This window comes from Cervus canadensis, chromosome 10 (assembly GCF_019320065.1).
Source record: "Cervus canadensis isolate Bull #8, Minnesota chromosome 10, ASM1932006v1, whole genome shotgun sequence".
In the NCBI taxonomy this organism is placed as follows: Eukaryota; Metazoa; Chordata; class Mammalia; order Artiodactyla; family Cervidae; genus Cervus; species Cervus canadensis.
The window spans coordinates 61,162,126-61,189,218 of NC_057395.1; the positions used below are offsets into that span (position 1 = coordinate 61,162,126).

The window sequence follows — 27,093 nt, forward strand, 5'->3', positions numbered from 1 at the left end:
AATGAACACCTGATGTTTTGACCTCTTTATTTGTAGGAAATTGATGCGTGTTTTTTTTCCTTTTCAATGGGTTTGAGATCTAAGAGTAGCTTGGGTCTGAGAGGCAGGCTTGAGCATATATTGAGTACCTGCTGAATGCCATGCTCAGAGCTTTACTTGTACCATCTCATTTAATCTGTGCAATAACCCTCCAAGGGGAGGGTGACCATCCCCACTGTGTGTGTGTTTGTGCTCAGTCACGTCTGGCTCTTTGTGATGGACTATAGCCCACCAAGCTCCTCTGTTCGTGGGATTTCCCAGACAAGAATACTTGAATGGGTTGCCATTCTCTTCTCCAGGGAATCTACCCGACCACGGATGGAACCTGGGTCTCCTGCATTGCAGGCAAATTCTTTACCATCTGGGCCACCTACCGACACTGTTCTTCAAACTGACCCTTCTTTAAAGTGAATGTATTTTTATATATAACAAAGTTAAAAACACAATCTAAAATAAATGTATTCTAAGTGGATTCTCAAAATCAGTATCATTTGCTAGAATGTTGGGAAAAAAAAAAAACCCAAACCTGTAACTTTGAAGAAAAAAAAAAAAAGGTACTTCAGAGCCCCTCTGATTGGCTGTTGCTCCAGCCCTGGGAATTACTGAGATGGTGTTCCCACATACGTGTCCATGGTCCACATGTTGCTGTGTGCGTCTGTTGGAAGGTCTCCATCTCCATGGGTGGGTCTGTGTACCAGCCTGGCCCAGACCCATGTCACAGAGGAAGGAGGGCCCCTCCCTTGCCTTGGCCTGGGTGCCTGGGCCGTCCCCTTTTCCCTCAGAGTCGACCTTAATCCCATCACCCATCATCATCTCCCAGCTCTGGGACAATGGTGGCCTTGAGACGCTGGCACATACAGACGCCTGGATAATCTGTGGGTGGCTGATGCCTGATCCTAGGCGTGCCTAGGCTCCTCCACTCCCCTAATCCTGTCCTTAGATGTTCACACAATACACTCACTGCTCCCCTCCCTAGCCCAGTGCACAGATGGAGAAACCAAGGCAGAAAGGCTGAGTCAGGAGGACCAGATTCTTGCCTTGGCGCAACCATGGGCACGTTATTGTGGCCTTGGACAAACCATAGCTCCTCTCCAGACCTTAGTGTTCCCATCTGGGAAATGGGAAAGGGGTTGAGTATTTTGACCTCTAATCTCATCGCGTCATTCTTTGAATGATCAGTTACCCTGGATTTACTCTGGGCAGAAAATAAGGGCTGGGCTGGCAAGGGGAGCCCTGTGCTGTGACCCCAGCTTCTAGAGAGGCAATTATGGGGGTTTTCTGCCCATGGGCACAGCTCAACTTCCAAGACTCCCAACCCTGGGTGAGGAAGTGGAGGCTCAGAGAGATGAAGCCCGAGCCCAAGGGCACAATTGCATGTGGGGATGGGCTTGAACCCTGTCTGCCTGAGTCCAAGTCTCATTGCTTCTTCACACCACATTCAGCAGCAAGATGCATCACCATCCTTTAAAGAACTGGGGCCCAGAGAGGGTGTGTGGTCAGCTCAAGGTCACAGAGCAAGGAGGGAGGAGAGGCAGGTCTTTGATCCTGGACTCATGGCTATCGACCCCCAAAGCATGCCACGCAGCCCCCTGGGGGAACTGAAGACCACTCACCAATTCTCCACATTTGTGTCCACACCAGTCACTACCCAGCCTGCCTTCTCCCTTCCCAGCCCACTCTCAGCTGCAGTAACTTCGAGAAGGCCTCCCAGGGATCTTGCCATCATCTGAACTTCTCAGGCACCTTGGGCAGCCTTTCCTTAATGCCCTAAGGCCCATTTCCTGGACACCTGTACCCACAGCCAGACCAGTCGGGTAAGGGTGGACAATTTTAATTAACATCAGCCCATTTTGCAGGCTGGGGAAACTATGGCTCTGAGACGGTGATGATCAGAGTCAGGAATTGGACCCAGGAATTCTGGCTCCAGGGGCTTCACTCTCGGACCTAATGCCCAGGGGTACTCTTTCCCATTCAGTCCTTCCCCTGCTCTAATGCCTTCCACCGCTCTACATCACCCAGGGTTCTCAAAAGGGCTGCACATCAGATTGAAGTTAAGCATGCCAGTTCCTGAGCCCTCCGCCCCAGACTATTGAGTCAGGGCTGCAGGGTAGGGCCTGGAGATATGCATTTTCATTAATCCTTACCATCGAGGGGCCCAACCCCTGACGGGGTCTTGGTGTTTGAGGTGGCTTGCAGGTGCCTAGGGACCTGGGCGGGGGTGGGGGGAGGTTGTAGGGGTCTCCACAGGAGTGGGATCTGGAAGGAATTGAGGAAGATAAGGCAGACCAGAAAATAGGTAGCATTTTCTTCCCTTGAGGAGGGCTGGCCTGGGCAGTGGTTGAGAGGATGAGTGTCACTAACACAATATTGTAAATCTACTGTGTTAAAATTAAAAGGGGAGGGGGATGGTTAGTGTCAGAGTCAGACAGGTCGGCTGGACTCTAGTGTGACCTTGGGCCAGTGGCTTCTCCTTGGAGAGAGAGCCTTGGCTCCTTGAGTGTAAGACAGGAGCTATGATATGCTGACCTTCCTGGTCATCATGATGACTGGACCGATTTGTACACATCAGTGCCTTGCAGACAATAACTGCTCAATAAAAGCTAGGTGCTAGCCTTCCCTCCTCCTCCCTCTAACAAGAGTCTTAAGAATATTGGCAGTACCCAGTGCGCAAGGATATGAGCAGAAGCACTGGGATAGCCCTGGAGGCACCTAGGAAAATTCACTGTGCACATGTTCTACTTCGTTTTGTTGCCATTTAGTCACTGAGTCAGGTCCGACTCTTTCACGATGTGGATCGTAGCCCCACGGGCTCCTCTGTTAATGGGATTTCTCAAGCAAGAATACTGAAGTGGGTTGCCACTTCCTTCTCCAGGGAATCTTTCCAATCCAGGGATCAAATCTGCATCTCCTGCATTGGTAGATGGATTCTTTACTGTCTGAGTCACCAGGGAAACCCCACAGGCGCTACTGGGACCCAGCAATCCCTCTCCTAGTTGGCCACGCAAGAAAAATGAACAATAAACGCATGTCCACAAAAAGACTTAACAAGAATGCTCAGAGCAGCCTTTTTCTAATAGCCAACGACCCAAAGGCCTGCGTGCCTCTAGACAGGAGTGTGTTCACACAATGAAGTAGCACAGGGCAAAGAAGAGCAAGTCATTGCCTCTCACAACGTGACTGGACCGCATAGACACAAGGTGTGATGGAGCTTTTATACACAAAAGAGTACACATGTGCAATCCCATTTATAGTACCCTCAAGAGCAGACTGAGCTCATCACTGTTAGAGGTCAGGACTGAGGGACAAAACAGGGCTTCTGAAATAAAAGAATTTTGTAAAAGTTCATCAAGCTGTACACTTAGGGTCTGGGCTTTATATTTCAAGAAAAGATTTTTATCTCTTCTTTTTTTAAGTGATGTGGTTGGGTAACCTGGCTCAGTGTCTAAACTCATAGGATGAATATTGTATGGTTAGGGGTTCAGGGGTTATGAAGTGAATCAGGCAAATACTCCCTCTTCTCCCGTCTCACCAGATTGGGTCTCAGGGCCCCATGCAAGAGACAGACCCACAAGTACCCAGAAACATGGATACAGCCCTGCACGTCACAGATTCTGACAGAGGGGATCCCCGGAGGTTGTGGGTCACAGCCAGCTTGGGAGTCAGGAGGGCTTCATAGAGGAGGGAACCCCTGGCCCGGACCTGCTGAAGAATTGCAAACAAAAGCCAAAGTCTGTAAGTCTGTACAGTAACCTGCAGGGCTGCGTCACCTCCTTGACCCCATGGCTCCCACACCCCTCCAACTGCACAGCCCTCGTCGTGTTCCTAGAACATATCACCTCAGGCCTTTGAACGTGCCCTTCCCTCCATCCATGGGGTTCTTCCCTCCGTCCAAAAGGAGAGTTTAAAAACTGGCTTAAAACTCAACAATCAGAAAACTAAGATCATGGCATCCAGTCCCGTCACCTCATGGCAAACAGATGGGGGAAACAATGGAAACAGTGTGAGACTTTATGTTTTGGGATTCCAAAATCACTGTAGATGGTGACTGCAGCCATGAAATTAAAAGATGCTTGCTCCTTGGAAGAAAAGCTATGACCAACTTAGACAGCATGTTAAAAAGCAGAGACATTACTTGGCCAACAAAGGTCCATCTGGTCAAAGTTATGGTTTTTCCAGTAGTCATGTATGGATGTGAGAATTGGACTATAAAGAAAGCTGAGCGCCAAAGAATTGATGTTTTCCAACTGTGGTGTTGGAGAAGACTCTTGAGAGTCCCTTGAACTGCAAGGAGATCCAACCAGTCAATCCTAAAGGAAATCAGTCCTGAATATTCACTGGAAGAACTGATGCTGAAGCTGAAGCTCCAATACTTTGACCACCTGATGTGAAGAACTGACTCATTGGAAAAGACCCTGACGCTGGGAAAGATTGAAGGCAGGAGGAAAAGGGATGAGTTGGTTGGATGGCATCACTGACTCAATGGACATGAGTTTGAGCAAGCTCCGGGAGCTGGGTGATGTACAGGGAAGCCTGGCGTGCTGCAGTCCATGGGGGTCACAAAGAGTCAGACACGACTGAGCAACTGAACTGAACTTCCCTCCGTCTGGACAACCACCTGGCCCACTCCTTCTCCTCCTGCAGGTCAAAAGTCACACTTGTTCAAATATGAAAAGTGAAAGTGAAATAGCTCAGTCGAGTCCGACTCTGCAACTCTCTGGACTGTACCTGCCAGGCACCTCCATCCATGGGATTTTCCAGGCAAGATTACAGGATTGGGTTGCCATTTCCTTCTCCAGGGGATCTCCCCAAACCAGGGACTGAACCCAGGTCTCCTGCATTGCAGGCAGACTCTGCCATCTGAACCACAAGGGAAGCTCTTGGGGATCTTCCCAATCCAGGGATTAAACCCAGGTCTCCCACATTGCAGGTGGATTCTTTACCAGCTGAGTCACACATGAAGCCTCCCCTGACCACCATACTGTAACTGGACCCCCTCCCCTTTTTTATTTTTGTCATCGGCCTCTGACTTACTTCATCATGTGCTTATCTGTTCCCTCTAGAGGTATGCTGACCGGTACAATGACCAACAGCCAACAGCCATACAAGGAGACTGAACACTTGAAAGGTGGTGAATCCAAATTTGGTGTGCAGACTTAGTATGAGAAAACAGGTGTAGGGTATCTGTTGAGAATTTTATATTGATTGAATGTTAAATGATAATATTTTGGATATATTGGGTTAAATAAGCTATACAATTTTTTAAGATATTTTTTCCATTTTGGGTTTTGTTTTCAAATCTACAGAGGAGGGACTTCCCTGTTGGCTCAGATGGTAAATCGTCTGCCTACAATGTGGGAGACCTGGGTTCAATCTCTGGGTGGGAAAGATCTCCTGGAGAAGAAAATGGCAACCCACTCCAGTATTCTTGCCTGGAAAATCCCATGGATGGAGGAGCCTGGTAGGCTATACTCCATGGGGTCACAAAAAGTCAGACATGACTGAGTGACTTCACTCATTCACTCACAGAGGAGCTGAAAGTATAGCAATAGTAAACAGCCATATATGCTTCATGGACAATTTAAACTATACTATTAAAATTCACTTAAAAAAATGTGGCTATTGGAAGCTAGAACATGAAAACAACCTAGATGTCCATCGACAGATGAATGGATAAAGAAGTTGTGGTACATATACACAATGGAATATTACTCAGCCATAAAAAGGAACACATTTGAGTCAGTTTTAATGAGGTGGATGAACCTATTATACAGAGTGATGTAAGTCAGAAAGAGAAAGATAAATTTCATATTCTAACACATATATACAGAATCTAGAAAAATGGTACTGAAGAATTTATTTACAGGGTAGCAATGGAGAAACAGACATAGAAAATTGACTTATGGACATGGGGAGAGGGGAGGAGAGGGTGAGATATATGGAAAGAGTAACATGGAAACTTATATTCCCATATGTAAAATAGATAGTCAACGGGAATTTGCTGTATGGCTCAGGAAACTCAAACAGGGGCTCTGTATCAACCTAGAGGAGTGAGATGGGGAGGGAGATGGGAGGGAGATTCAAATGGGAGGGGATATATGTATACCAATGGCTGATTCATGCTGAGGTTTGACAGAAAAAAAAAAAACAAAATTCTATAAAGCAATTATCCTTCAATAAAAAAATAAATTAAAAAATGTGGCTATTGGAAAAAATTTTCATTGCACTATATTTCTATTGGTCATCAGGGTAAGTGGTTTGTTTCTTTTGTTTACAGGTCTTATCCCCAGCACCTCGCAGACAGTAGGTGCTGCACAAGTGCCTTCAGAAGAAATAATGAATGGATGGATGGATGGATGGATGGATGGATGAATTTCTCTCTACTGTCACCTGCACCAGACTCAGGAGGGGAAAACTGCTCTGGAACCCCAGGGGACACTGGGTCTTGGGAGATGGGGGTGGAGTTAGTAGCCCTCCCCATGTCCATCCAGAGTTCCTATCTCCAGGGCCCATGGCTGTCTCCATGAAAGACCTGGAGCAGGGGTGAGCAGAGGGCCAGAAGACCCAGCAGCCTTAAGCTCCTTCCTTCTCTCCCTGGGCCTCAGGTGGGGTAGGTGGGGAGGCAGGGTGGATTCTGCGCCATCAGGGCGCATGTGGCCATTAGGGAACCCTGAAGGGAGATCCCATAGGTGGGCTGAATGCCCTACTCCACCCCCAGGTCTAGGAGGAGGCGGCTGCCTTTGTAGCCCCCAGGCTTTCATTCCTGCCCCTGGGCACTGACCCCAGTCCTCCCCTTTCACTCTACCCCCAGAAGGAAGGCTTAGCCCAGGCCCGCAGGGAAAACCACAATTTGCTTCTGACATGACACATTGACGGGTTTCTGGCGGCTGCACCCCCTTTGTGTCCCCAGAGGCACTGTGGGCATATAAGGGCGGCCCCCGGGCCCGATAGGGTGGAGGAGCCGTCAGGAGGCTGGAAGCCCCCATTCACTCCTCGTGGAGCTGCAGGAGAGGGTAAGACAGCCTGCGGAGCCACAACTTTATCCAGATCCCCGGTTGTTGACCCTGTAACCATCCTGCTGTCCCATCTGAATAATGGGCCCCGAAAGAATTCTCCCTAGGAGAACACTGCGGGTACCTGGAAGATAATGGGAGAAAAAGTCCATTTTGCAGATGGGAAAACGGGGCTCAGCGAGGGGGCAAAGGCAGGGATTCATGGGCTGAGGGCAAAATTTTCCTAGGCTCAAGAGGTGCCCGTTTTTGCCTGAACCACTGATCCTGAGTGGTTTCCTGTTGTGGGAATATTTCCTTCTATGAGACAGTTGAGGTTACAGGGAGCCACTCTGGGACCAGCCCTGCTGAGCTAGTGGTTGGTCCCTATAGAGCCCGTAAGCACCTCTGTGCGAGAGGAAAATGTGTCTTCTTGGGGAGACAGAGCCTGCGCCAAGGCAAACAGTTGGCGAGTACAGTGGGGCTGGATTTCCATCTACTCTTGCCCCCTCAGCCAGCACCTGCTCCAACACACAACCATGCACAGAGACCCTAGAAACAGTCCCTGCCCCCAGGGAACTCACAGAAATGGCACATGAGAACACAAACACGATGCATGGTGGCAAACTGCCTTCAAGTATATATTCCGGGTGGTGTTTACTGACAGACAGATTTCTTTAGACAAAGTAAAGAAGGGAGGCCTCTCCAAGTAGGTGACATTTATTCAGAACCTGAAAGGTGAGGAGTCAGTCCAGAGGAAGAACCTCCCTAACAGAAAGAATAGCACGTGCAAAGGCCCTAAGGTGGAAGGAGCTTGTCATGGTTAAGACAGAGAAGGTAAAGAGGCAGGTAGGGTCCTTGTGGGTAACAGTAAGGAGCCTGGGTTTTATACCCAGGGCAGTGGGGGAACACTGAAGAGTTTAAGCAGGGGTGATGTAAGGGGATAGATGGGTATGTAATTGGGTTGGCAGATATGGAACTTCATACAGAAAAATCCCAACCTATGAAACTAATGTTAGCTATGCTGTCACCGCCTGTCTTGTTCCTTTCAACATCAGTCCAGGATAGAGGCAGGGTTTGCTGTTACTGTTCAGTCACTAAATCGTGTCCGACTCTTTGTGACTCCGTGGACTGCAGCATGTCAGGCTCCTCTGTCCTTCGCCATCTCCTGGAGTCCACTCAAACTCATGTTCATTGAGTCAGCGATGCCATCAACCACTTGTCTCCCCCTTCTCCTCCTGCCCTCATTCTTTCCCTTCACCAGTCTTTTCCAGTGAGTCAGCTGTTAGCATCAGGTGGCCAAAACATTGGAGCTTCAGTAACAGTCCTTCCAACGAATATTCAGGGTTGATTTCCTTTAGGATTGACTGGTTTGATTTCCTTGCAGTCCAAGAGGCAAGGGAGGCAGGAGTGAAACAGGACTTGTTAAATCTATCTGCTGAATGTCTCCAATCAGCCACACCTTCTGAAACGGCCCCCTGAGCCAATGGGAAAGTGGTCCAGGAAAGAGAGCTCCTGTCCTACTGTTCTGGAAAGGAAGGCCCTCTGTGGCTGTCTCTGAGCCAGGTCCAGGCTCCCTGGGACCACAGATGACTAAGACTTTAAATTCAGACGTGTTAGCTGCTGCTCAAATTGGAGGGAGAGGGCTTTCCTGCGAGTGAAGCTGGACTTGAGCTGTGCCAGGCGGGTGGGAGGGCCCCTGGCTGGTGAAGGGGCACAAGGAGGAGAAGGCCTGGGCACAAGGATGGCCCCAGGTTCCTGCTTCCGTTCTCAGTAGGTGTGATGCCGACAATGTTGGGCGTGTGGTCCCTGCTTCTCCTCTGGGCTCTGGTGACTCCGTGCCAGGGGCTGCTTGAGACAGTGGGCACCCTTGCTCGGATCGACAAGGATGAACTCGGCAAAGGTGAGCCCAAGGTGGGGCAGGGTGTGAGGATCCAGCTGCAGGGTAAACTGTCTCATAGATAGACTTACATGTTTATGCTTCAGGGGGTAGACGAGAACAGTGTTCTATTCCCAACTGTGTAGAGTTCAGGGGCTTAAAGGTTGGTGTGCAGGCTCCAGTGGGTGATAGTTCACTCTCTTCTGAGAGGGGAACTGGACTGGATGAGCAAGCAGGGTTTGAGTCTCCCTCAGGGATGGGGATGGGCAGGGTTGAGGAGGTCCAGGGGAGGGTGCTGGCGGGGCCAGCATTTCTGCTCCCCCATTTCTGTGGTGGGGGAACTCTATTAGGCATTTGGGGCTCCAGGGGCTCAACGGCCCAGAATGACTATGGCTGTGAAGAGCAAATGCTTCCCGGAAGCTCCCCTGGCCGTCCCAACCTCCACGAGACAGTCCCTTCCATCTTGCCCTTCTCACAATCCATGTAGAGTCAGGCCAGTCGTGTCCAGGAGGGGCTGCCTCCTCCCGTTTGCTCAAGCTCTGGTGGCTGGGTGCTCCCTCCTTTACTTTTGCTCCTCCCTTTCAATGCTACCGGGTGGTCCAATGTCCAGGAGCCCTTGTCCTACTGTTGGCCCCAAACCCGATTTGCTATGTGACTTTGCCCCTCTCTGGGCCCTAGTTTCCTCATCTGTAATATGAACCTTCCGTCCCCTCCCCCACGCCCCTGCCTGCCCTCTTTGCAGCCATCCAGAACTCGCTGGTCGGCGGGCCCATTCTGCAGAACGTGCTGGGGACAGTCACATCTGTGAACCAGGGCCTCCTGGGCTCTGGGGGCCTGCTCGGAGGAGGTGGCCTGCTGGGCTACGGAGGAGTTTTTGGCGTTGTTGAGGAGCTTTCTGGGTGAGTCCTCACAATGTGGCTGCGTGACTGCCTACCTCCTGTGTGCTGTACATGTAGTCTGGTCTTTTCTTTGCTTCAGGGAATAGAGAAGCGGTTGACTTTTTAAATTTGTTGGAAGGCGGTGGAAATGTCATGGGGAGCCTTAGACAGGGAGTCCTAGAAACTGAGTCAGAAAGAAGGGGTCTACTGAATGTCAGGCAGCATGTCCCTGTGGTTGAGGGTTCCAGCTCTGGGGTCAGTTTCAATGACTGTGTGACCTGGGGCAAGTTGCTCAATCTCTCTGGGCTAATCCTCTATCTCCATGGCTCCCTCCCTCCTCTTCAAGAGTCTGCTCCAAAGACCTCTGCCCTGAGCAGCCTGGTCTGGGTGGGTCCAGGCACTAAGGGACCGGTGCGTGGGTGTGTCAGTGGCCCTGTCCTCCCCGCAGGCTGAAGGTGGAGGAAGTCACACTGCCAAAGGTGTCTGTGAAGCTGCTGCCAGGGTTTGGGGTGCAGCTGAACCTGCACACCAAGGTGGGCCTGCATGGTTCCAGGTGAGTGTGCCCCTGGGCCTCTACCTACTGCTCCCCACCCCACCCCACTGGGGACCCACTACCCTATTGTCTCCGCAGGCTCACCCCTCAACCCCTATTTCCTCCCACCCTACTTCCTTCCCAAGGGACTCCTGCTTTCCTATTCCCTCCCTGGATCCCACTCTCCAGGGATCTCCATCCCACGGACGTCCAGAGACTTCCATCTCTCTCCTTGAGAGAGGTCACTGGTGGGGGTGACGGAGGGGGCGCAGGGGCGTGCGAAAGGGCAAGGAGGCTGTGGGGAGAGAAGGGGCGGGGACTAGACCCCCTTGCAAGTTTACCCCCTCCGCAGCCCATCAGATCCCTAGTCAGCTGCCCCAGAATGGGCGCGGCTGAGGCGGCCCTGGTGGGTGGGGCCTTGGCCGCCTAGTCACGCCCCCAGTTTCTGGTCTCGCAGCCCCCTGGGGGGCCTCCTGCAGCTGGCCGCCGAAGTGAACGTGTCATCGCGGGTGGCGCTGGGCGTGAGCGCGCGGGGTACGCCCATCCTTATCCTCAAGCGCTGCAGCACGCTCCTGGGACACATCAGCTTGCTCACGGGGTGAGTCCGCGGGCTGGAGCCCTAGTTGGGTGGCTCCCGGCGTCCAGACCTGATAGGACTCCTCGGGGTCTCCTTGGCTAGCTGGGCGGGGCTTGAGTTCACCCTGCCTCTGCCCCTCTCACCGCATCAGCCCATTGCACAGACTTGTAAACTGAGGCCCACCACGGACAAGGACTCTGGTCCAGTCCCCAGCTTGCAAGTCCCGCGCCTGAGCATCCACTTCTCCAGCCCTGGAGAGCCTGCCTCCCTTCTTCCAGATAGAACAAGAGCCAATGGGGGTCCCTCCATCTGTGGGGAATTGAGTTTCTGCTTGTAGCATGTCAGAGACCCAGCTCAGCCTCTGACTTGCTGTGTGACCCCAGGGGATCCCCGTCCCTTGTCTGGGCTTCCGTGTCCCTATCTGTATAATGAGCACCTAAATTTAATGATCCCAAAGTCTCTGGCACCTTTATATCCACCTCACTCCAGGCGTTTAGGTCACAGTGACCTTCCACCACGTGGCAACTGAAGCCCAAAGAGGGCTAGGGATTTGCCCAAGGTCACACACCTACATTGCAGCAAGTGTGGAGATAAACTGGTCTCTGGACTCAGGTCCAAGTCTTTCTTGCAGCACTCTGCTCCTGCCCCTACTGTCATCTGCCGTCTGCCCCTACCCCTTTCAACTTTGAGTCAGCCCCTGTTAGTCTCTCCATTCTAGACCAAACCCCACACCCACACCCCACCTTTGCTGGGTGGCCCCTGCACAGTGATGGGTGATCAGACAGCTCTGTGTTAGTTTCCAAGAATAGGGTGAACCAGGGTTGGTTCTGTCTGCTGCTGCTAAGTCGCTTCAGTCGTGTCCGACTCTGTGTGACCCCATAGACGGCAGCCCACCAGGCTCCTCTGTCCCTGGGATTCTCCAGGCAAGAACACTGGAGTGGGTTGCCATTGCCTTCTCTGGTTCTATCTGCAGAAGAGCCTTAATAAGGGGCTTCCAGACAGGGTCTTGGGCTCCTTAAATCCCAGTGGCTCCATCCTGTTCCTCTGGGCTAGAGGTGGCTTGGAGGGGGTGGGGCTCAGGAGGGTGCTGGTGTCCTGTGGTTGTGGTTCTGTGGTTGTCACCCTCCCCCTAGACACCCATCATCTCCAAACAGACCTAAGTCCATCTCCATGCACATCCTCAGGCCACCCCCTCAGACATTCATTCAACAAATACTTACTGAACCCTCACCCCAAGCCAGGTGCTGTTGTTGACCCAAATGTCACTTGTCTATACATACTGGGGGAGACGAAGGGAACAGACATTTATTGAGCGCTAGACACGTGTATGCTCCCATTTGATCTCAGTATCAGCAGCTCTCTCTCTAAAGCAGGCACTGTATGGATGGGGAAACTGAAATCCTCCTCTGGGCCCCATGGTGAGGCAGAGCCAAGATTTAAACCCAGCTCCCTAAGTCCCAGTCAAGCCCACCAGGAGAGGAGATGGGTGATGTCCTGAGCCCCAAGTGCCCACGCTTCCCTGTCATCCGAGTTGGCGCCATCCCTGTGTGGTGGCCACACCTTCGCGCATCTCATTCTGCCCAGGTTGCTGCCTGCACCGCTCTTTGGGGTTGTGGATCAGACACTTTTCAAGGTGCTGCCAGAATTGGTGAGTGTGGGGGCCGCAGACCAGGCACACGCCCTCCCCTGGGCCATGCCCCTCCTCCCTGGCCTTGCATTAATCTGGGCGCCAGGCAGGATTAGGCTGGTCTTTCCTTCCCCGCCTATCAGGTAATCCCATCCTGGTCTGCCCATGGGCCTCCCAGGTGCCGCCTGCCAGTCTGTAGGTGGGCTGGCACAGTCTGTCCCCAGACCTCTGAACCCTAAATGTACAGCTTCCGATGACCTGCTTTCCAATCCAAGTCCCTTTCTTACCCCCTGCTTTGTCTTTGCCACCTGAATTGTTATTGACTTTATATTTTCCTTTAAACTAGATCTGAATTAAAATTGGGTCACTCAGTGATTTTAAACAAAGCCCAGTGCTTAGCAAACACGACTAAGGAGACCACATATGTGTATATTAAGACGTGTGTGTGTGTGTGTGTGTGTGTGTGTGTGTGCGCGCGCGCGCACGTGCACGCTCAGTCGCTCAGTCAGGTCCAACTCTTTGTGATTCCCTGGACTATAGCCTGCCAGGCTCCTATGTCCATGGGATTTTCCAGGCAAGAATGCTGGAGTGGGTTGCCATTTCCTTCTCCAGGGGATCTTCCTGCCCCAGGGATCGAACCCACATCTCCTGCATTGCAAGCAGATTCTTTACTGCTGAGCCACCAGGGAAGCCCATATATTAAGACATCATGCAATGTTAAACACAATATGATGAAACTGCCCCAGGATGCTCCTGCCTGCCCCTGCCGTCCCTTGAACCACACTTAAGCTGGTCTGGCCAAAGCTCCATTTTGTTAAGGATGGAGAGGGGAGTGGCTTGCTGAGGTCACACAGCCAGCAAAGAGTAGTCAGGCTTTCTGATTGCCAGTCCTGGCTGGACCTCCCTTGTCAGTCCTTGTTAAGAACAGTCGTGGAGGTAGCAAGGGTATGGGAGACTGATGTTGACAAAACTGCCCTGGGCTTCAAGAATCCAATCAGAAAAGCAGCTCAGGGGGAGAAGGAAAGCTCCCGGCAGCCCAGGCCCATCTCAGGTCAATTTCAACAAGGGGTGTTGAAGCTACATTTAAGTCAGAGCCAGTAACTGGGGTCTCTGGACAATTGGCTTCAAGACAGGATTTATGTGACTCAAAGAAATTTTAAAAATAAAAGTTAAAGACTGGCATTTAGATACTAGAGGCTTCTCTCAGCAATCCGATTTCCGGCTTCTCTTTTGCTATCAGCCATCCTAGCTGCACGTACCTCCTTCCTGCAGGCGGCACACAGCTGGTCTCCAAGGGGCTGCTCACCCCCTCCCATCACAGCCCCTCTGGTCTCCTCTCCTTTCTGTGATGTGTCTGACCCCAGAAGCCCTGGAGTTAGGGACTCCAAGTTTAAATGAAAAGACAGCCTTCTCTTGTCTTTCTGAGAACAGCTGTGACCTTGGACAGGTCGCCTCTCTCCTCTGGCCCCAGCTGTAGAATGAAGGGGCTGAGTGAGAGAAGGGGCTGGGCTGGGCCTCCTTTGGTTCTTGCTGCGGTGGGCTCAGATTCCGTGATAGGATTCTGGAATCCAAACTGCTTGCTCCCTGTTGTCACAGCCCAGGGGTTTTTCAGGAAACCCAGGATGGTGTGTATAGCGGATGCCCTGGGCCAGGCCTGACTCTGGGTGGAGGTTAGGAGGTGCTGTTCTGTGGGATCTGGATTGTAGGTCTCTGGGCATTCACCTAGATGGTGGGGGTGGGGTGGGGGTGCGGGGCCCTGAGACCTTGGAGAAAATAGCCATTTGTTTCCTCTGGGGAGGGCCTTGTCCCCACGCCCCAGCGAGCCTTTGGAATGTGTCCCCAGGTCCCGCCAGCATCCTCCAAGGTGTTCTGAGGGGGCCCACGTAACTGGCCCTCTGCACCACCCACTCTGCCCTCTGACACTTCAAGCTCCAACCCATCCATGCCTCCCACCTGTGTGCCCCCCTATCCATCTCCATCATCTGCCATGCCTTGGTCCCCGGGACTCCGTAGCAAATAATTTAAAGAAAACGCGGCGATTCTCTGCACCATGCTGGGGCCCACTCTTATGCTCCTGTTAATTCCTGTCTCCTCTGGACACAGCTCTGCCCCGTGGTGGACAGTGTGCTGGGCGTGGTGAATGAGCTCCTGGGGGCAGTGCTGGGTAAGTTAGGGTCCGCCCTGCTCCTCCTCTGTACCTGCTCTTGCCTCTCCACCCCATTACCCCAACAGATGGAGTACCAGGGAAGAGGATGGGGCAGAATTCTGGGACCTTTCACGTCTTCCTCAGACTGACGAGGCCGCCATGATGAGGAGGCCTCATGATGGAGTTCTGGGCTGGGGCCGGTTCATCGGGGTGAGGAGACGCGGAGCCTTCCAGGTCTCCGTCTGTCGGGGCTTCAGGCCACTCTCTGAGCACCGGTGGGGTGTCTGGCACTGTCAGAAGTGTGAGGCAGATGTTATTATTATCTGAACAGAAAAGATGACCAAGGTCCAGAGCTTACATAAGGAACCCAGGACCCCTCAGCCACAGTGGCCCCGAGCCTCTCTGAGCCTTATGGAGACATGGATGCCTTTTGTATTCACAAATGGGCCTTGAAAAAAGTATAAAAATGCTTAACTAGGATTAGGATAGAAAACCTGGGGGCAGATATATCTCTGTATGTGGTGTTATATGAGAGGCAGGGCAATGACGTGGTTAGTGGCAGCAGCTCTGGAAAACAGGAAACTTGGCTTTGCTACTCTGTGGCTTGTGTGGCATGGGGCTAGTGACTTCCTCTGTTAAAGCCTCAGTTTCCATATCTGTAAAATGGGGATGACAGTAGTGCCCAGGTGAATACTCATTAGAGTGCTAGGCATTCAGCAGGCGCTTAATAAATAGCGGTAGGGCCTGGGCTCATGGGGCCTTTCTCTTTCCTCCCCTCCTCATCCAGGCCTGGTGCCCCTCGGGGCTCTTGGGTCTGTGGAATTCACTCTGGCCACACTGCCTCTCATCTCCAACCAGTACATAGAGCTGGACGTCAACGTAAGTCCCCACCAAGGCCCTGCCCACCACTGGGGGTGGGTGAGGTCCCAGTGGAGGCCAGGAAAGGGATGCTGAGTCAGAGCCAGGTGAGTGAGCTGCCCTGAGATCTGCTCCCACCTCTGCAGCCCATTGTGAAGAGCGTAGCTGGTGACATCGTCGACTTCCCCAAGCCCCGCAACCCCATCAAGGTGCCGCCCAAAGAGGACCACACATCCCAGGTGACCGTGCCTCTGTTCCTCTTTAACACCATGTTTGGGCTGCTGCAGACAAGTGGTGCCCTTGACCTGGACATCACCCCTGAGCTGGTAAGTGTGGCAACCTGCCCTGCTGGGTCTTAGTGATGTTAGCTGTCGCCTACCTGAACCTCGTCACTGTTCATCCCTGATGAGCCTCCTTCTTATAATCAGAGAGACTTGGACAGGTTTATAGCAGGTACATGTCCATGCTTGTCCTTGTGGCAGACATTGCTAATTGATAATGGTCTCTACTTGGCTAAACCTGAATGGGACTTCTGAGTCCTTCTCAACATGACTCTCCAGAAGTTACTTTGAATTGGTCAAAACTGGCATGTGAAATGTAGCCAATTTTCTATCCCTGCACCAGATGAGCTCTTGTAGAGTCAATGCTCAATTTTTACTGAAGTGTGAATGGCTAACGTTCCCACTACTCTCTCGAGAGCATATTTAAGTTGAAGAGAAGAAAACTTGGGTTGGACTATACCAAAGGTATATAGAGCCCAAACACAGTGTTAAAGAGGTACAGAGGCACGATCACCTGGGATGTGGGGTCCTAAAGTTAGAAACTGCAAATTTATATGAAATGTTCTGATTTGTAAATGATGGAAACAAGTTTATAGCATTTGAGAATATTTTGGGGTAAAAAGCAAAAATATGTGGGGTCAGATTCCTGAGCCTTCAAATTGGTAGGGCAGTTTAAAAGTTCTAGAATTAGCCTGCCCAGATCAAAGCCTGGTGCCACCATTTACCAACTTATGTGCCTGGACAGGAACCTCAGGTTTTTCATCTGTAAAATGGGAGTAATCATAGCACTCACTTCCTGGAGCAGTTATAAAGGTGGAATGAGTGAAGGCTCAGAAAACCCTTAGCATGTGTCTGGCATGTAGTAAGCACTCATCATTGGTTGCTAGAAGGAACATGAGTGTCTTTGGAACTGCATGTATGTAGTTGGGTGGGAGGAAGCTACTTTGTGCTGAGGGATCCCTCTCGGCTCTGTGTTTATCCCCCCTCCCATTTGGTCTCTGGTCCAGCTTCCCAGCAATGTCCCACTGACAACTACAGACCTGGCAGCTTTGGTCCCTGAGGTGAGTGACGCTCTCTTGGACTTTATTCATGGTAGGTCTTTCCTCATGACCCTGAATGGACTCCAGAATCTTTCTCAATACAGCTCTACAGGCAACTGAATGTTGAGTTCAAGTTCACACTAAAGTGTGATTGACTAACACCATATCCTTTCCTGATAGTAGATTTTGCTTAGAGAGGAAAGGACCGGGGTTTAACTTCACCAGAAGTCAACTGGGCATTTGTCCCCAGTCTGTTGCTCCTCTGTCAAGCAGAGGACAGGAGTTTCTTTCCAAATGACCCTAGCCCCCTCCCTCCAACTGTCTTAGTCTCAGTGTTCTTGTCCCCAGAGAGAAGACTCAGGGCAGTGACCTTGGAGAAGGAAGAGAAAGGAGAAGATTCAGGGAGATTTGACTAGTGGGCATCAGTCAGTACATGACCACAGGGCCTGGCCCTCAGTTCTCCCATTCCTCCAACTGGGGCTGAATAGCTTCTTTCCAGCTGTGGGAATCTGAATGATGTACCAGCCCTGTGCTAGGTGTTGGGCATGTGGAAGGGGCAGACAGTGAAAAGTAGGTAAAAGTCTTTGTGTTCCAGGTGCTGCCATTGTGATGGGAGGGACAGACATTGAGCAAATAAATAACCAGAATATATACAATGTCAGAAGGTGGAGGGTACCCTGCAAAAGGCCTCACCGAGGAGGGGACGTGTGAGCTGAAGGCTGAAAGAGGGGAGGGAGGGAACCATGCAGGTGTCTGGAGAAGACATTTCCAGCAGAGGGAACAGCAAGTGCAAAGGTCCTGAGGTAGGAGCCTGGCTGCTTGGAGGAACAACAAAGTGGTCACTGAGTCCAAGAGAGAAGAGAATAGGAGCCAGTGGTGGGAGGCTAGATAGGAGGGCAGAGGATGGATCATGCAGGGACTATGGGCATAAGAAGATTTTTTGTTTTCTTTTCTTTTTTTACATTGTGTAATAAAGTGTGTCCTAGGGGCGATTTTGACTCTGATTGGGCTGTTCCATAATGTCAGCCTCAAGGGGGCTGAGACCAGATCTGTCTGGTTCAGGTTGTTACCACAGCTCCCAGCTCAATACTGGTACCCACTAGGTGCTCAATGAGTGTTTGTTGATTGACTGACCGACCGATTCTATTAGTGGGATATCTAAGATGCCCCCATGCCCCCTGCTCTGCCCTTGCTTCTCTCCAGGCCCTGCGGAAGCTGCCCCCAGGCCAGCAGCTCCTGCTCTCCTTGCGGGTGAAGAAAGCGCCCACGGTCACGCTTCAGAATCACAAGGCCACGGTCTCCATCCCAACTACCATCCATGTGCTGTCCTACCTTCCTAAAGGGGCCCATGAAGCCTTATTCCAGCTGAATGGGGTGAGCGGCTGAGGGGTGGGAGCCAGCACTGGGGTTCTGAGTAGGGCTAACCCGCTCCAGGCTGCGGATCTTGGGGTGGGGGGCCCCAAGGGACACAGTATAGGAAGCCCTCCCCCACTGTTACCACCTGAGCGTTCGGACTCCCGCCTGCTTCCTCATCACACATGTGTCCCGGGTGCTTCCTGAGGATCTCAGGAATTGTCCCCGCCATCTATGGGGTCGCACAGAGTCGGACACGATTGAAGCGACTTAGCAGCAGCAGTAGCAGCAGCCTAGCCTCCCTGTGCTCAGATATCTCTTGGATGACCCTCCAGCTCCCCCTGGCCCCCCACCTCCAGTCTGCTCCCCTCCACCCCACCTCTGCTAGTTTCCCCAACCATACATCTGGGCAGAGGCAGTGCCTACCCTGCTTGCTCTCTGCCCTGGCCCACATGGCTCGACACCATTCCTTGCCCCGTCCCCCACCCCCGGCCTCACTCTTCTGCTTTTCCCAGCCTTGCGCCCTAGGCCAGTTACTCAGGGCTGCCAGGTTCCCCCACCTTGCCCTTGTTGGTGCAGGGACCACCACGTTTCTCCCCTTCCTTTGGCTAACTCCTCGTCTTCCAGGATTCAGCACAGGGGTCACCTCGTGGGCGATGCCTTCCCTCGCCCATTGCAGGTGGGATTGAGGGTCTGTCCAAGCGCCTGCCGCCCCAGGACTCCTTCGCATCCAACACTGATAGCCCTCAGTACCCCGGTTCCTGAGCACCAGAACCTTCAAGTGACCTCCTTGCAGCCCAGCATGGACACGAACACACAGTAGGGCCTCAGCAAGGGGTAGTGGAGGAAATGAATGTTGGAAAGTCACCTGTTGGCCAAGGCAGACCTGTCTTCAAACTCCTTTTGCCGAATTTGGCATAATCTCTGCCTGCTCTTCTTATGCAGGTGATGACTTTAAATGCCCAGCTGGCTCCCTCGGCTACCAAGCTGCACATTTCACTATCCCTGGAACGGTAACGTGGGATCCTGGGTGTTGTCTTTATGAACAAGAATTAGGGAGACTTCACTAGTGGTCTAGTGGTTAAGACTTCACCTTCCAATGCAGGGGATGTGGGTTTGATCCCTGTTTGAGTTACTAAGATCCCACAAGCCTCACGGCCCAAAAACCAGAATGTAAAACAGAAGCAATGTTGTAACAAATTCAATAAAGACTTAAAAAAAAAAAAAAGAATTAGGGACTAGCAAAAACCCCATTATTTATTGAGAGGCAACTGAATTGCAGGTGTTTGTTTTGCCAGCGTCTTCCTTGCCTCTGGAACCTGCTGGGAAGGGGTGGTCTTAGCCCATTTTACAGATGAGGCAACTAGGGCTCAGAGAATCGGCTCCAGAGTGGGCATCTTCCACTGCACCTGCTCAAAACCTGGCCCTGGAGATAAACCTGCTGCAGAGGTGGAGTCCAGACTTCTGAGTTATCAGCCCTAGAGGCAGGCCATGGAGATACCTGTCCTTGAATGTGGTCAGATGCTTTGTTATTCATGTGGACTAGCTATTTCTCTAGTTTCTCCTCGCCTCTGGTTACTAGGCCTCATGATAATCATAACCGAGATGGTGAGGTTGATGACAATCCTTCCTTACGCATTCACAGCACGTTACAGTTTGCAAAGCCCAGGCTCCAAAAATGCATTATTCCTGGAAGCAAGTCCTCTGTCTAGGCCTCTGTTCTCCAGGCTCAGAGCTCTCATCTTGGCCTGGGGCCTGGGGCCCCTCTGTCCCTCCCCTGGATGCAGGATGCAGGAATTCTCCCAAGGGACTCTGAGATCTGACTGCCCTGTGCCATAGGCACCCGGTGCTTACCTGATCCCTGCCGGCCCCTCGGGCTGTGACTGCCCCCACCATCGCCCCCCCTCCGCCCTCCACCCGCAAGGCTCTACCACCCCTCCATTTCTAAACTTGACAAAGACTTCACCCACTTTCAGGGTTCATCTCCTCTTCCTGGTGGCTGTTGAAGCCTCAGCTCTTCAGGAGAAGAGATGTGTGTCGGGCTCTGGCCCTGGACCTTTGTGTGGGCCAGCTGTGATCCACTGGTGGTTTATTGCTGTTAGTGAGCAGCTGTGGGGTGCAGCGCACCCTGTATCCAGGGCTCAGTCTGTGGGAGGGCTACTCCTCAGAAAGCGTCAGTCAAACAAGTGGGAGTCAGATAAAGGTTCCAGGGCCATGGAGTTGGAAGTGTCAGTCATGACATTTCAGAAGGAGGTTAGCTCCCTCCAAGCCCATTTTATAGGTAGGAAAACTGAGACCCCAAGTCAAGGCTGAACGGAGGCAGAGTTGGGCCTGTAACCCTGTTTCCTGATCCTGGAGAGCTAGGGATGGGGCAGGCTGGGGTGTGGTGGGTGCTGGGGCCCCTCAACATCTCTCTTCTCTCCACCAGGCTCAGCGTCAAGCTGGCATCCTCCTCTGCCCACACCTTTGATGTAAGTTCCTGGGAGGCTGGGCAGTTTGGTGGTGGTGAGGGTCTACAAGTGGGGTGGAAAGGAGGCAGGATGAGTCAGGCCATATGACTGAGCTAGCCCCAGTCTGGGCTCTGCCCCAAAAAGACAGAGTGGACAAACATCCGGGCCGGTGTGTGTCTCTATATGTGCATGCACACACGTGCACTCACTTGTCAAAGTCATTGTCTTAGGAAAGTGAACCTCACGATCTTTCAAAATCTTGGAACCTTACAAAGTTGCAAGTGTGTAGAACCTCACAAGGGCTCAAAATTCTGGAACTTCACACAAGTAATAAGGTCCCTGAACTCAGAAAGTTCTAACATTACAGAGACTCACGGAGCCTTTAGTTTCCTGCTTCTCACAAAGTCCTGAGGTTCTAGAATTTCATGATGGTTTCAGATTCTAGATCATTCTAAGGGTTTCTCAGCTCCTAGGAATCTAAGGTCAGACCACACAGAGTTACTGGAGCTGAACTCATTTCCTCCCTCTTTCTCAGACACAGGCCTCCACCAGGTGCCCCAGATCCTTCCTCCAGGAGAGCAGCCCTTCCAAGCTCATGGGGCCCAGAGTGAAGCCTGCCTAAATGAGAGTCCCCTTTGGGGTCACTGCTGGACTGCCCACCCCAGCAGTTCCTGTGCCCACTAGGAGCTATGTCATCAGGCTTGTGGGGAGGCTGGGGCAGCTGGACCTCTGGACTTTTCTCCCTGGGAAGGGTGGTACTGCTCCCTGCAAAGCCACCCCTTCCAGCCTGTCTGCATGCTCTGTTGCAGGCGTCCCGTTTAGAAGAATGGCTCAGCAACGTGGTCCGGCTAGCTTATGTGCCAAAGGTCAATGGTAAGCGCAGCCTTAAGTGTCTTCTTGGACACATAGAGTGTCTGAACTCAGGACTGCCAAATCCGTTGCCTCTTTCCATTATTCTTTTTATAAAAAATTGAAGTATGGTTAATTTATAATGTTGTGTTAATTTCAAGTGTACAGTAAAGTGATTTGATCATTCTCCATTGTTCTTAATAGACACTGAGGTTGGAGAGGGCTTGATCCCCCTTTCTAAGATGCAGAAACCAGGACTGTTTCCAGTCAAACAATATGGATAGCTACTACATCATGCCCAACTCTGGGCGTCAAGAGCTATCTGATGTGGATCGTGTCTTCAGGCTCACAATCCAGATGGAAATAGTTGTATAACAAATGAATAAAATATAAATGACCCAGAATGTGCAAGAGACTGAGAGAACCTCAAGGAGGCTCTGCTGAGGGAACCCCTTAAGACAATAGAGAAAAGGGGCATTTTTGTTTGGGTTTAGTAGGAAGATTAGGAGTCTCACGGGAACCTGCATCTCCAAGAAGAGAATTGGCTAGCTCAAAGTGGTGGAATAGGGTCAGCAGGTCCCACCTTAGCCCCTCACATATCTTTGCTTTCAACCACATCCTCTTCACAGTGAACCTAGATGTCGGGATCCCCCTGCCTAAGATCCTCAATGTCAATTTTGCCAATGCGGCCCTGGCAATCATAGAGGTGAGTTTCCCATGGTGGGGAGAGTAAGCCATGATGGGCCTAAAGCTTGTCTCTGGAGAGGGGACTGCTCTGCCTCCGACAAGGTCTGTCGCTGCTCCGTTTTCTAGGTTGCTCAGGGATTATAAACTACCTAACTTGGGAATGGCAAATATGTGACATATATTCTAGCACTCTTTTCCTTACTTGCCCAAGGCAGATATTGTCAAACAGTCACAGAGATCTTTCTTGTTGAATTCAGACACAGGACTGGCTTGTAGGTTGGGATCTCAGGTTTCCTCACAGAATCACAGTTCCCCTGGTCCAGGAGTAGCAAGAACACTTTCTGTTTCTCCCCTGTGCTGTGCCTGTGGCAGCCTTATCTAATAGATCAGGACATTTTTTCCTGCTGAGATTGGACATGGTCTCACAATCCTTTTCAGTCCAGTATGTCTTTGAGTCTTGGAACAGCTCTAGGAGGTGGGCAGATCAGGGAATGCTGGACCTACTTCTCAGATAAGGGCCAAGGCTGTAGGAGGCCCAGTTTCTGGTCCAAGGTCACACAATAAAGTCACAGGAAAAATGACTCTTGAAATAAAGTCTCTAAAATCAGTGACCTCTCCCACACTGAAGGTCATTTATTCCTCGTTCCTTCATTTGTTCACTCATTCACTTCCTAAGTGCCGGTTGTGTTCCCAGTACAGTGCTCGCCCCAGGGCATGGGGTAGGTGTTGGGGGTGGGGGATGCAGAGTGGCTGGAGGTGTGGGGGGGGGTGTAGCGGGGTGTTGGGCACAAGGGCTCAGAGGACCTAACCTAGAGCCATTGCTCCTTGCAGAATGCCGTGGTGCTGACCGTGTCATCCTGAGGCTGACAGAGGGCTGCCATCCCTCTGTGTTGACCACCAGAATCCTGCCCACCTGCCTCAGTTTCCCTCCCAGGCTCTAACCCATGTCTGTGACAGTACAAGTGTCCCTTATCCACCCAGGGCTCCCCAGGTGCTCCGGCCCTGCATCTCTGCCCCCAGTCTGGAGTGGGGACTGCAGGGTTAGCCACAAGACTCTGCTTTGGAGAAAGATCTAGGGCCTCCTTGGCAAGTCCTGAGCTTTCAATAAATGACTCGTCTCAGCACCTCCTGGCTGGCTTGTTTTCCAGTCACACTGGGGCTGCCTTGGCCTCTGCCTCCAGCGCCCTCCCCAGCTCCAGGCAGGGCTCCTGGCAGGTGAGGGGACTTGGGACCTAGTCATTGTAGCTTCGTGTCCCAAACTTAACTGGTTGACCTTGGCAACCTCTGTGTCTTGTCTTGCCTTTGTCCGCCTCTGTGTGGCGCTCCCTGTGTCCCCCTCCCCACTTCCTTCCCCTCTCTCTATTATTCTTTTCTTATTATTTTTTTATTGGCCATGCCATGCGTGGCATGTGGAATCTTCGTTCCCTGATCAGGGATCGAACTCATGCCCCCTCCCTGCATTGGGAGCATGGAGTCTTATCCATTGGACCACCAGGGAAGTCCCGTCCTCTCTCTGTTTTTCTAAACGCCTCCATCCTTCACTCTGTTTCTCTGAGTCTGTCTGAGTCTGTGTTTCTCTGACTTTGGGACACTTCTCAGAAGTGACGTCTGAGTTGAATTTTGAAGGCTGAGTAAGCGTTTTCCAGGGGGTAAAGGAGTCAGTACTCCAGGAAGCAGAGATGGGTGAGACTCCTGGAAGGTGTTGCCCTGGAGGGGTCACTTAATAGTTGCACACCTGCCATTGACACACCTCAGGACAGGCCTCAGGACAAAGCTACGCTGAATGCTCAGAGTGCGTGTGGGGAAACTGACGCCAGCAAGGAGCCTGGCTGGCCCGAGGCTGCACAGTAGCAGAGCTGGGATGGGAAACTGGGGATCCTGCCTCTCTTGCCCGGGACTCCTCTCCGCTGCTCAAGATGGGCCTCCTTGGGTTCTGGAGAATGGCCCCAAGTTGGTACAAATGGGTGGACTTGAGTGAAAAAGTGCCAATTAAGTTTTGGGAACTGGATTAGAGGATCTGGGGGTGCAGGGGGGAACAGAGGAGAGTTGGAACCCATCTAGAGGTTTACGCACCAATGGGAATGACCATCCTCTCATCCATCTACCCCTCCATCCATCCATTCATCCACCTACCCAGTCATCCTTCCATCTATCCATTTATCCACCTATTCACCCATCCATCCACCTACCACCCACCCATCTACCCACCCATCCATTCACACATCAATTCATCCTCTAATCCGTCCATCCGTCCACTGTTCTACCCTTTCTTCCTCCCTGTTCCCTTCTTTTTTCTTTACCTCCCCTCCACCCACCTGCAGCTATTGGTATGTACTACCTGCCAGACCCAGTGCTGAGTGACATGTGGGATTTATGTTTGACTCCCTTCTCACCTCCAGTGTCTCCTGACTCCCATCCAGGAAAATACAGTGAATATATGAGTAGCTTGAATTTTAGCTGCCTGTGTTCAAATCCCAGGGCTTCCCAGGTGGTGCTAGTGGCAAAGAACCCATCTGCCAATGGAGAAGACATAAGAGACTTGGGTTCCATCTCTGGGTCAAGCAGATCCCCTGGAGAAGGGCATGTCAACCCACCCCAGTGTTCTTGCCTGGAGAATCCCATGGACTGAGGAGCCTGGTGGGCTATAGTCCACAGAGTGGCAAAGAGTCAGACACGACTGAGGTGACTTAGCACACATGCGCACAGGTTCGCATCCCATCCCAGCTGCCATGTGGCCTTGGGCAAGTCATTGAATCTCCCTGACTCTCAATTTCTTCATCAGTAACTTGGGGATGATGGTTAGTATGGTTTTGAGGGTTAACCAGCACTCAGGATGTTGACTTACCCACCAGGTCCCGTTAGCTCATGTTACTGCCACATTATTCTAGCTCTCATCCTGCCTTCATCTGCTCCTGCCTCTCCACCCAGACCCCAGCACACCTTCCTCCTCTCTCACGAGGGCTGCACCTGCCTGTCCTGTTCTTCACACTCTCCTCTCTTCCATTCTCTCCTCTTTCAGCCCTTTCTTGACCTCGTCTGACCATCTCTCACCTCTGCTGACAGACTTTCCACGGCTGGGTTCTCACAGCCAGCAGAAAACCATCCAGACTCCCAGGTTTGGCATCAAGGCTGCCTGTGGCTTCAGCTGATCCTCTTGGAGCATGAAGAGGAAGCAGAGATGGTTCTGTGCCTTGGGCTCCTCGTCTGTGAAATGGGAATCATGTCTGCAGGACTCCTAGGTCATTTGAGGATGAAATGAGATAGTCCTCCTAGAATACAGAGGAGTGCCTCCAGCCTCACAGACCCTAGGCGGGCTCTGTTATTGTATTCGCCGCCCTGGATTGTCCCTGCCTCACCTTGTTCTCCCACTTGACCAAGAGCTCCCCAGGGTCAAGGTGAGGGAGGGTCTTTGCTCACCCTGGTGAGTCACGTGTTGCACAGAGTGGCAGTGAGAGCTGCTAACCTCTACTGAGCGCTTACCGTATACCAGCCTCTGCGTCAGAGGCTGATGTCCCTTCGCTCAGTTAGGTTTCATAGAGACCGTAATCAGTGGGTATTATCGCCCTGTTTTAAAGATGAGCACGCAGGCTCAGAGAAGTGGAACCGGATAGCTCCTAAGTGGCAAAGCCAGGGTTTGAACCAGATCCTTCTTCCCCTTGATCCGAAGCCTGGGCTTTTCATGACTGTGCTACAAAAACAATACTTTCTGTGTTTATTGTATGCTTCCTAAGTGCCAGACACTGTCCTAAAGACTTCTGATACTTTTGTCATCATCTCCTTGAATCAACCCTGCTTTCTCAGAACTGTTTTTACGTTCACTCTAGAGGTGAGGAAACTGAGACCCAGAGAAGTTAAGAGACTTGCCCAAGGCCACACAGCTAGGAAGTGATGAGGGTCAGCACTTGAACCCAGGCCCCTGACTCCAGAGCCCAGGTTCTGAGCTGCCACATTTAGGGTGGGCAATGAAACCAGCCAGACGTGCAGAAAGTCCCTAGGTCAGCGGTGAATCGACAGTTCATGAGGGGGACGGGGGTTGAGTTGGAGGGATTGGTACTGAGGCTGAGTCTGTTTCCTGGTCCCAACTCCCCACTTCATGAAGCCCCTGAAAGGCCCCCTGCAGGCTGAGTCACCTTCCGGATGAGTCACCTCCCAGGGCCTGGTCCCACCAGCTCCAGACAAAGGTGCCCTTTGGCTGCTAAGCCCAGGTGATCTCCTCGGCGCCAGAGCTACACTAATCCTCTCGGGGCCCCAGGGGGCAGGCTGGCCTCATGGCCACCAGGACCTGGCTGGTCTTGGGGCTGAGGACAGCACTTAACTTCATGTGTGCACCGCCCTCTACAGTTTACAGTAGGCGTTGATCCCTGCTCTCTGGTGGGAGGGAAGGGCGGGTGGAGAAAGGCTCGGTTGCCCTCTTTGCCCCACAAAGCTCCAGGCATGTTCCAGACATTTCCTCTGCAATCCTGGAAACCCTGCTGGAGAAGTGTGATATTCTGTCCATTTCTCAGATGGCCAAACTGAGGACCCAGAGAAGAAGGGATTGTCCAGAGCTGAGAGGGCAAGTGGGATGTGGGAACACAGGCATGTGTGGTTCTTGGGGTCCCTGCCCTGGAACCCTCCTAGCCCTTACAGGTGATCAGTTGGTCCAGGGCCTGGGTTCAGGCACCCACTCACACCCCTTGTGAGTTTTACCAACTTGCTGCCCTGTGGTTCCAGCAGGGACCCAAGATGATGAGAATAAAAATAGCGCCTACTGAGCACGTACTGGGTGCTGGGCCTTGTTCTCACCACTTTGCATGATTAGATCACTGACTTTTACGACATCCTTTTGAGGCCAAGTCATTCTGGTCACCATCTTGACACCAAAGAAACAGCCTTGGAGAAAACTGGCAGCAGAATTCAAACCGCGCCTCT

General features: G+C 51.9%; 1 protein-coding gene across 1 annotated transcript; it reads left to right on the forward strand.

Moving 5' to 3' along the window:
• The first annotated feature begins 8,816 nt into the window (after window positions 1–8,816).
• Window positions 8,817–23,264, forward strand: BPIFB3 (BPI fold containing family B member 3). The gene is made up of 15 exons (XM_043480373.1): window positions 8,817–8,928; window positions 9,647–9,803; window positions 10,231–10,335; window positions 10,772–10,912; window positions 12,476–12,539; window positions 14,622–14,682; window positions 15,452–15,543; window positions 15,669–15,848; window positions 16,811–16,864; window positions 18,047–18,217; window positions 19,142–19,209; window positions 20,625–20,667; window positions 21,456–21,519; window positions 22,125–22,201; window positions 23,014–23,264. Exons 1-15 carry the CDS (start codon window positions 8,817–8,819, stop codon window positions 23,041–23,043), a joined length of 1,419 nt encoding a protein of 472 aa, XP_043336308.1. The 3' UTR covers window positions 23,044–23,264.
• The last annotated feature ends 3,829 nt before the right edge of the window (window positions 23,265–27,093 follow it).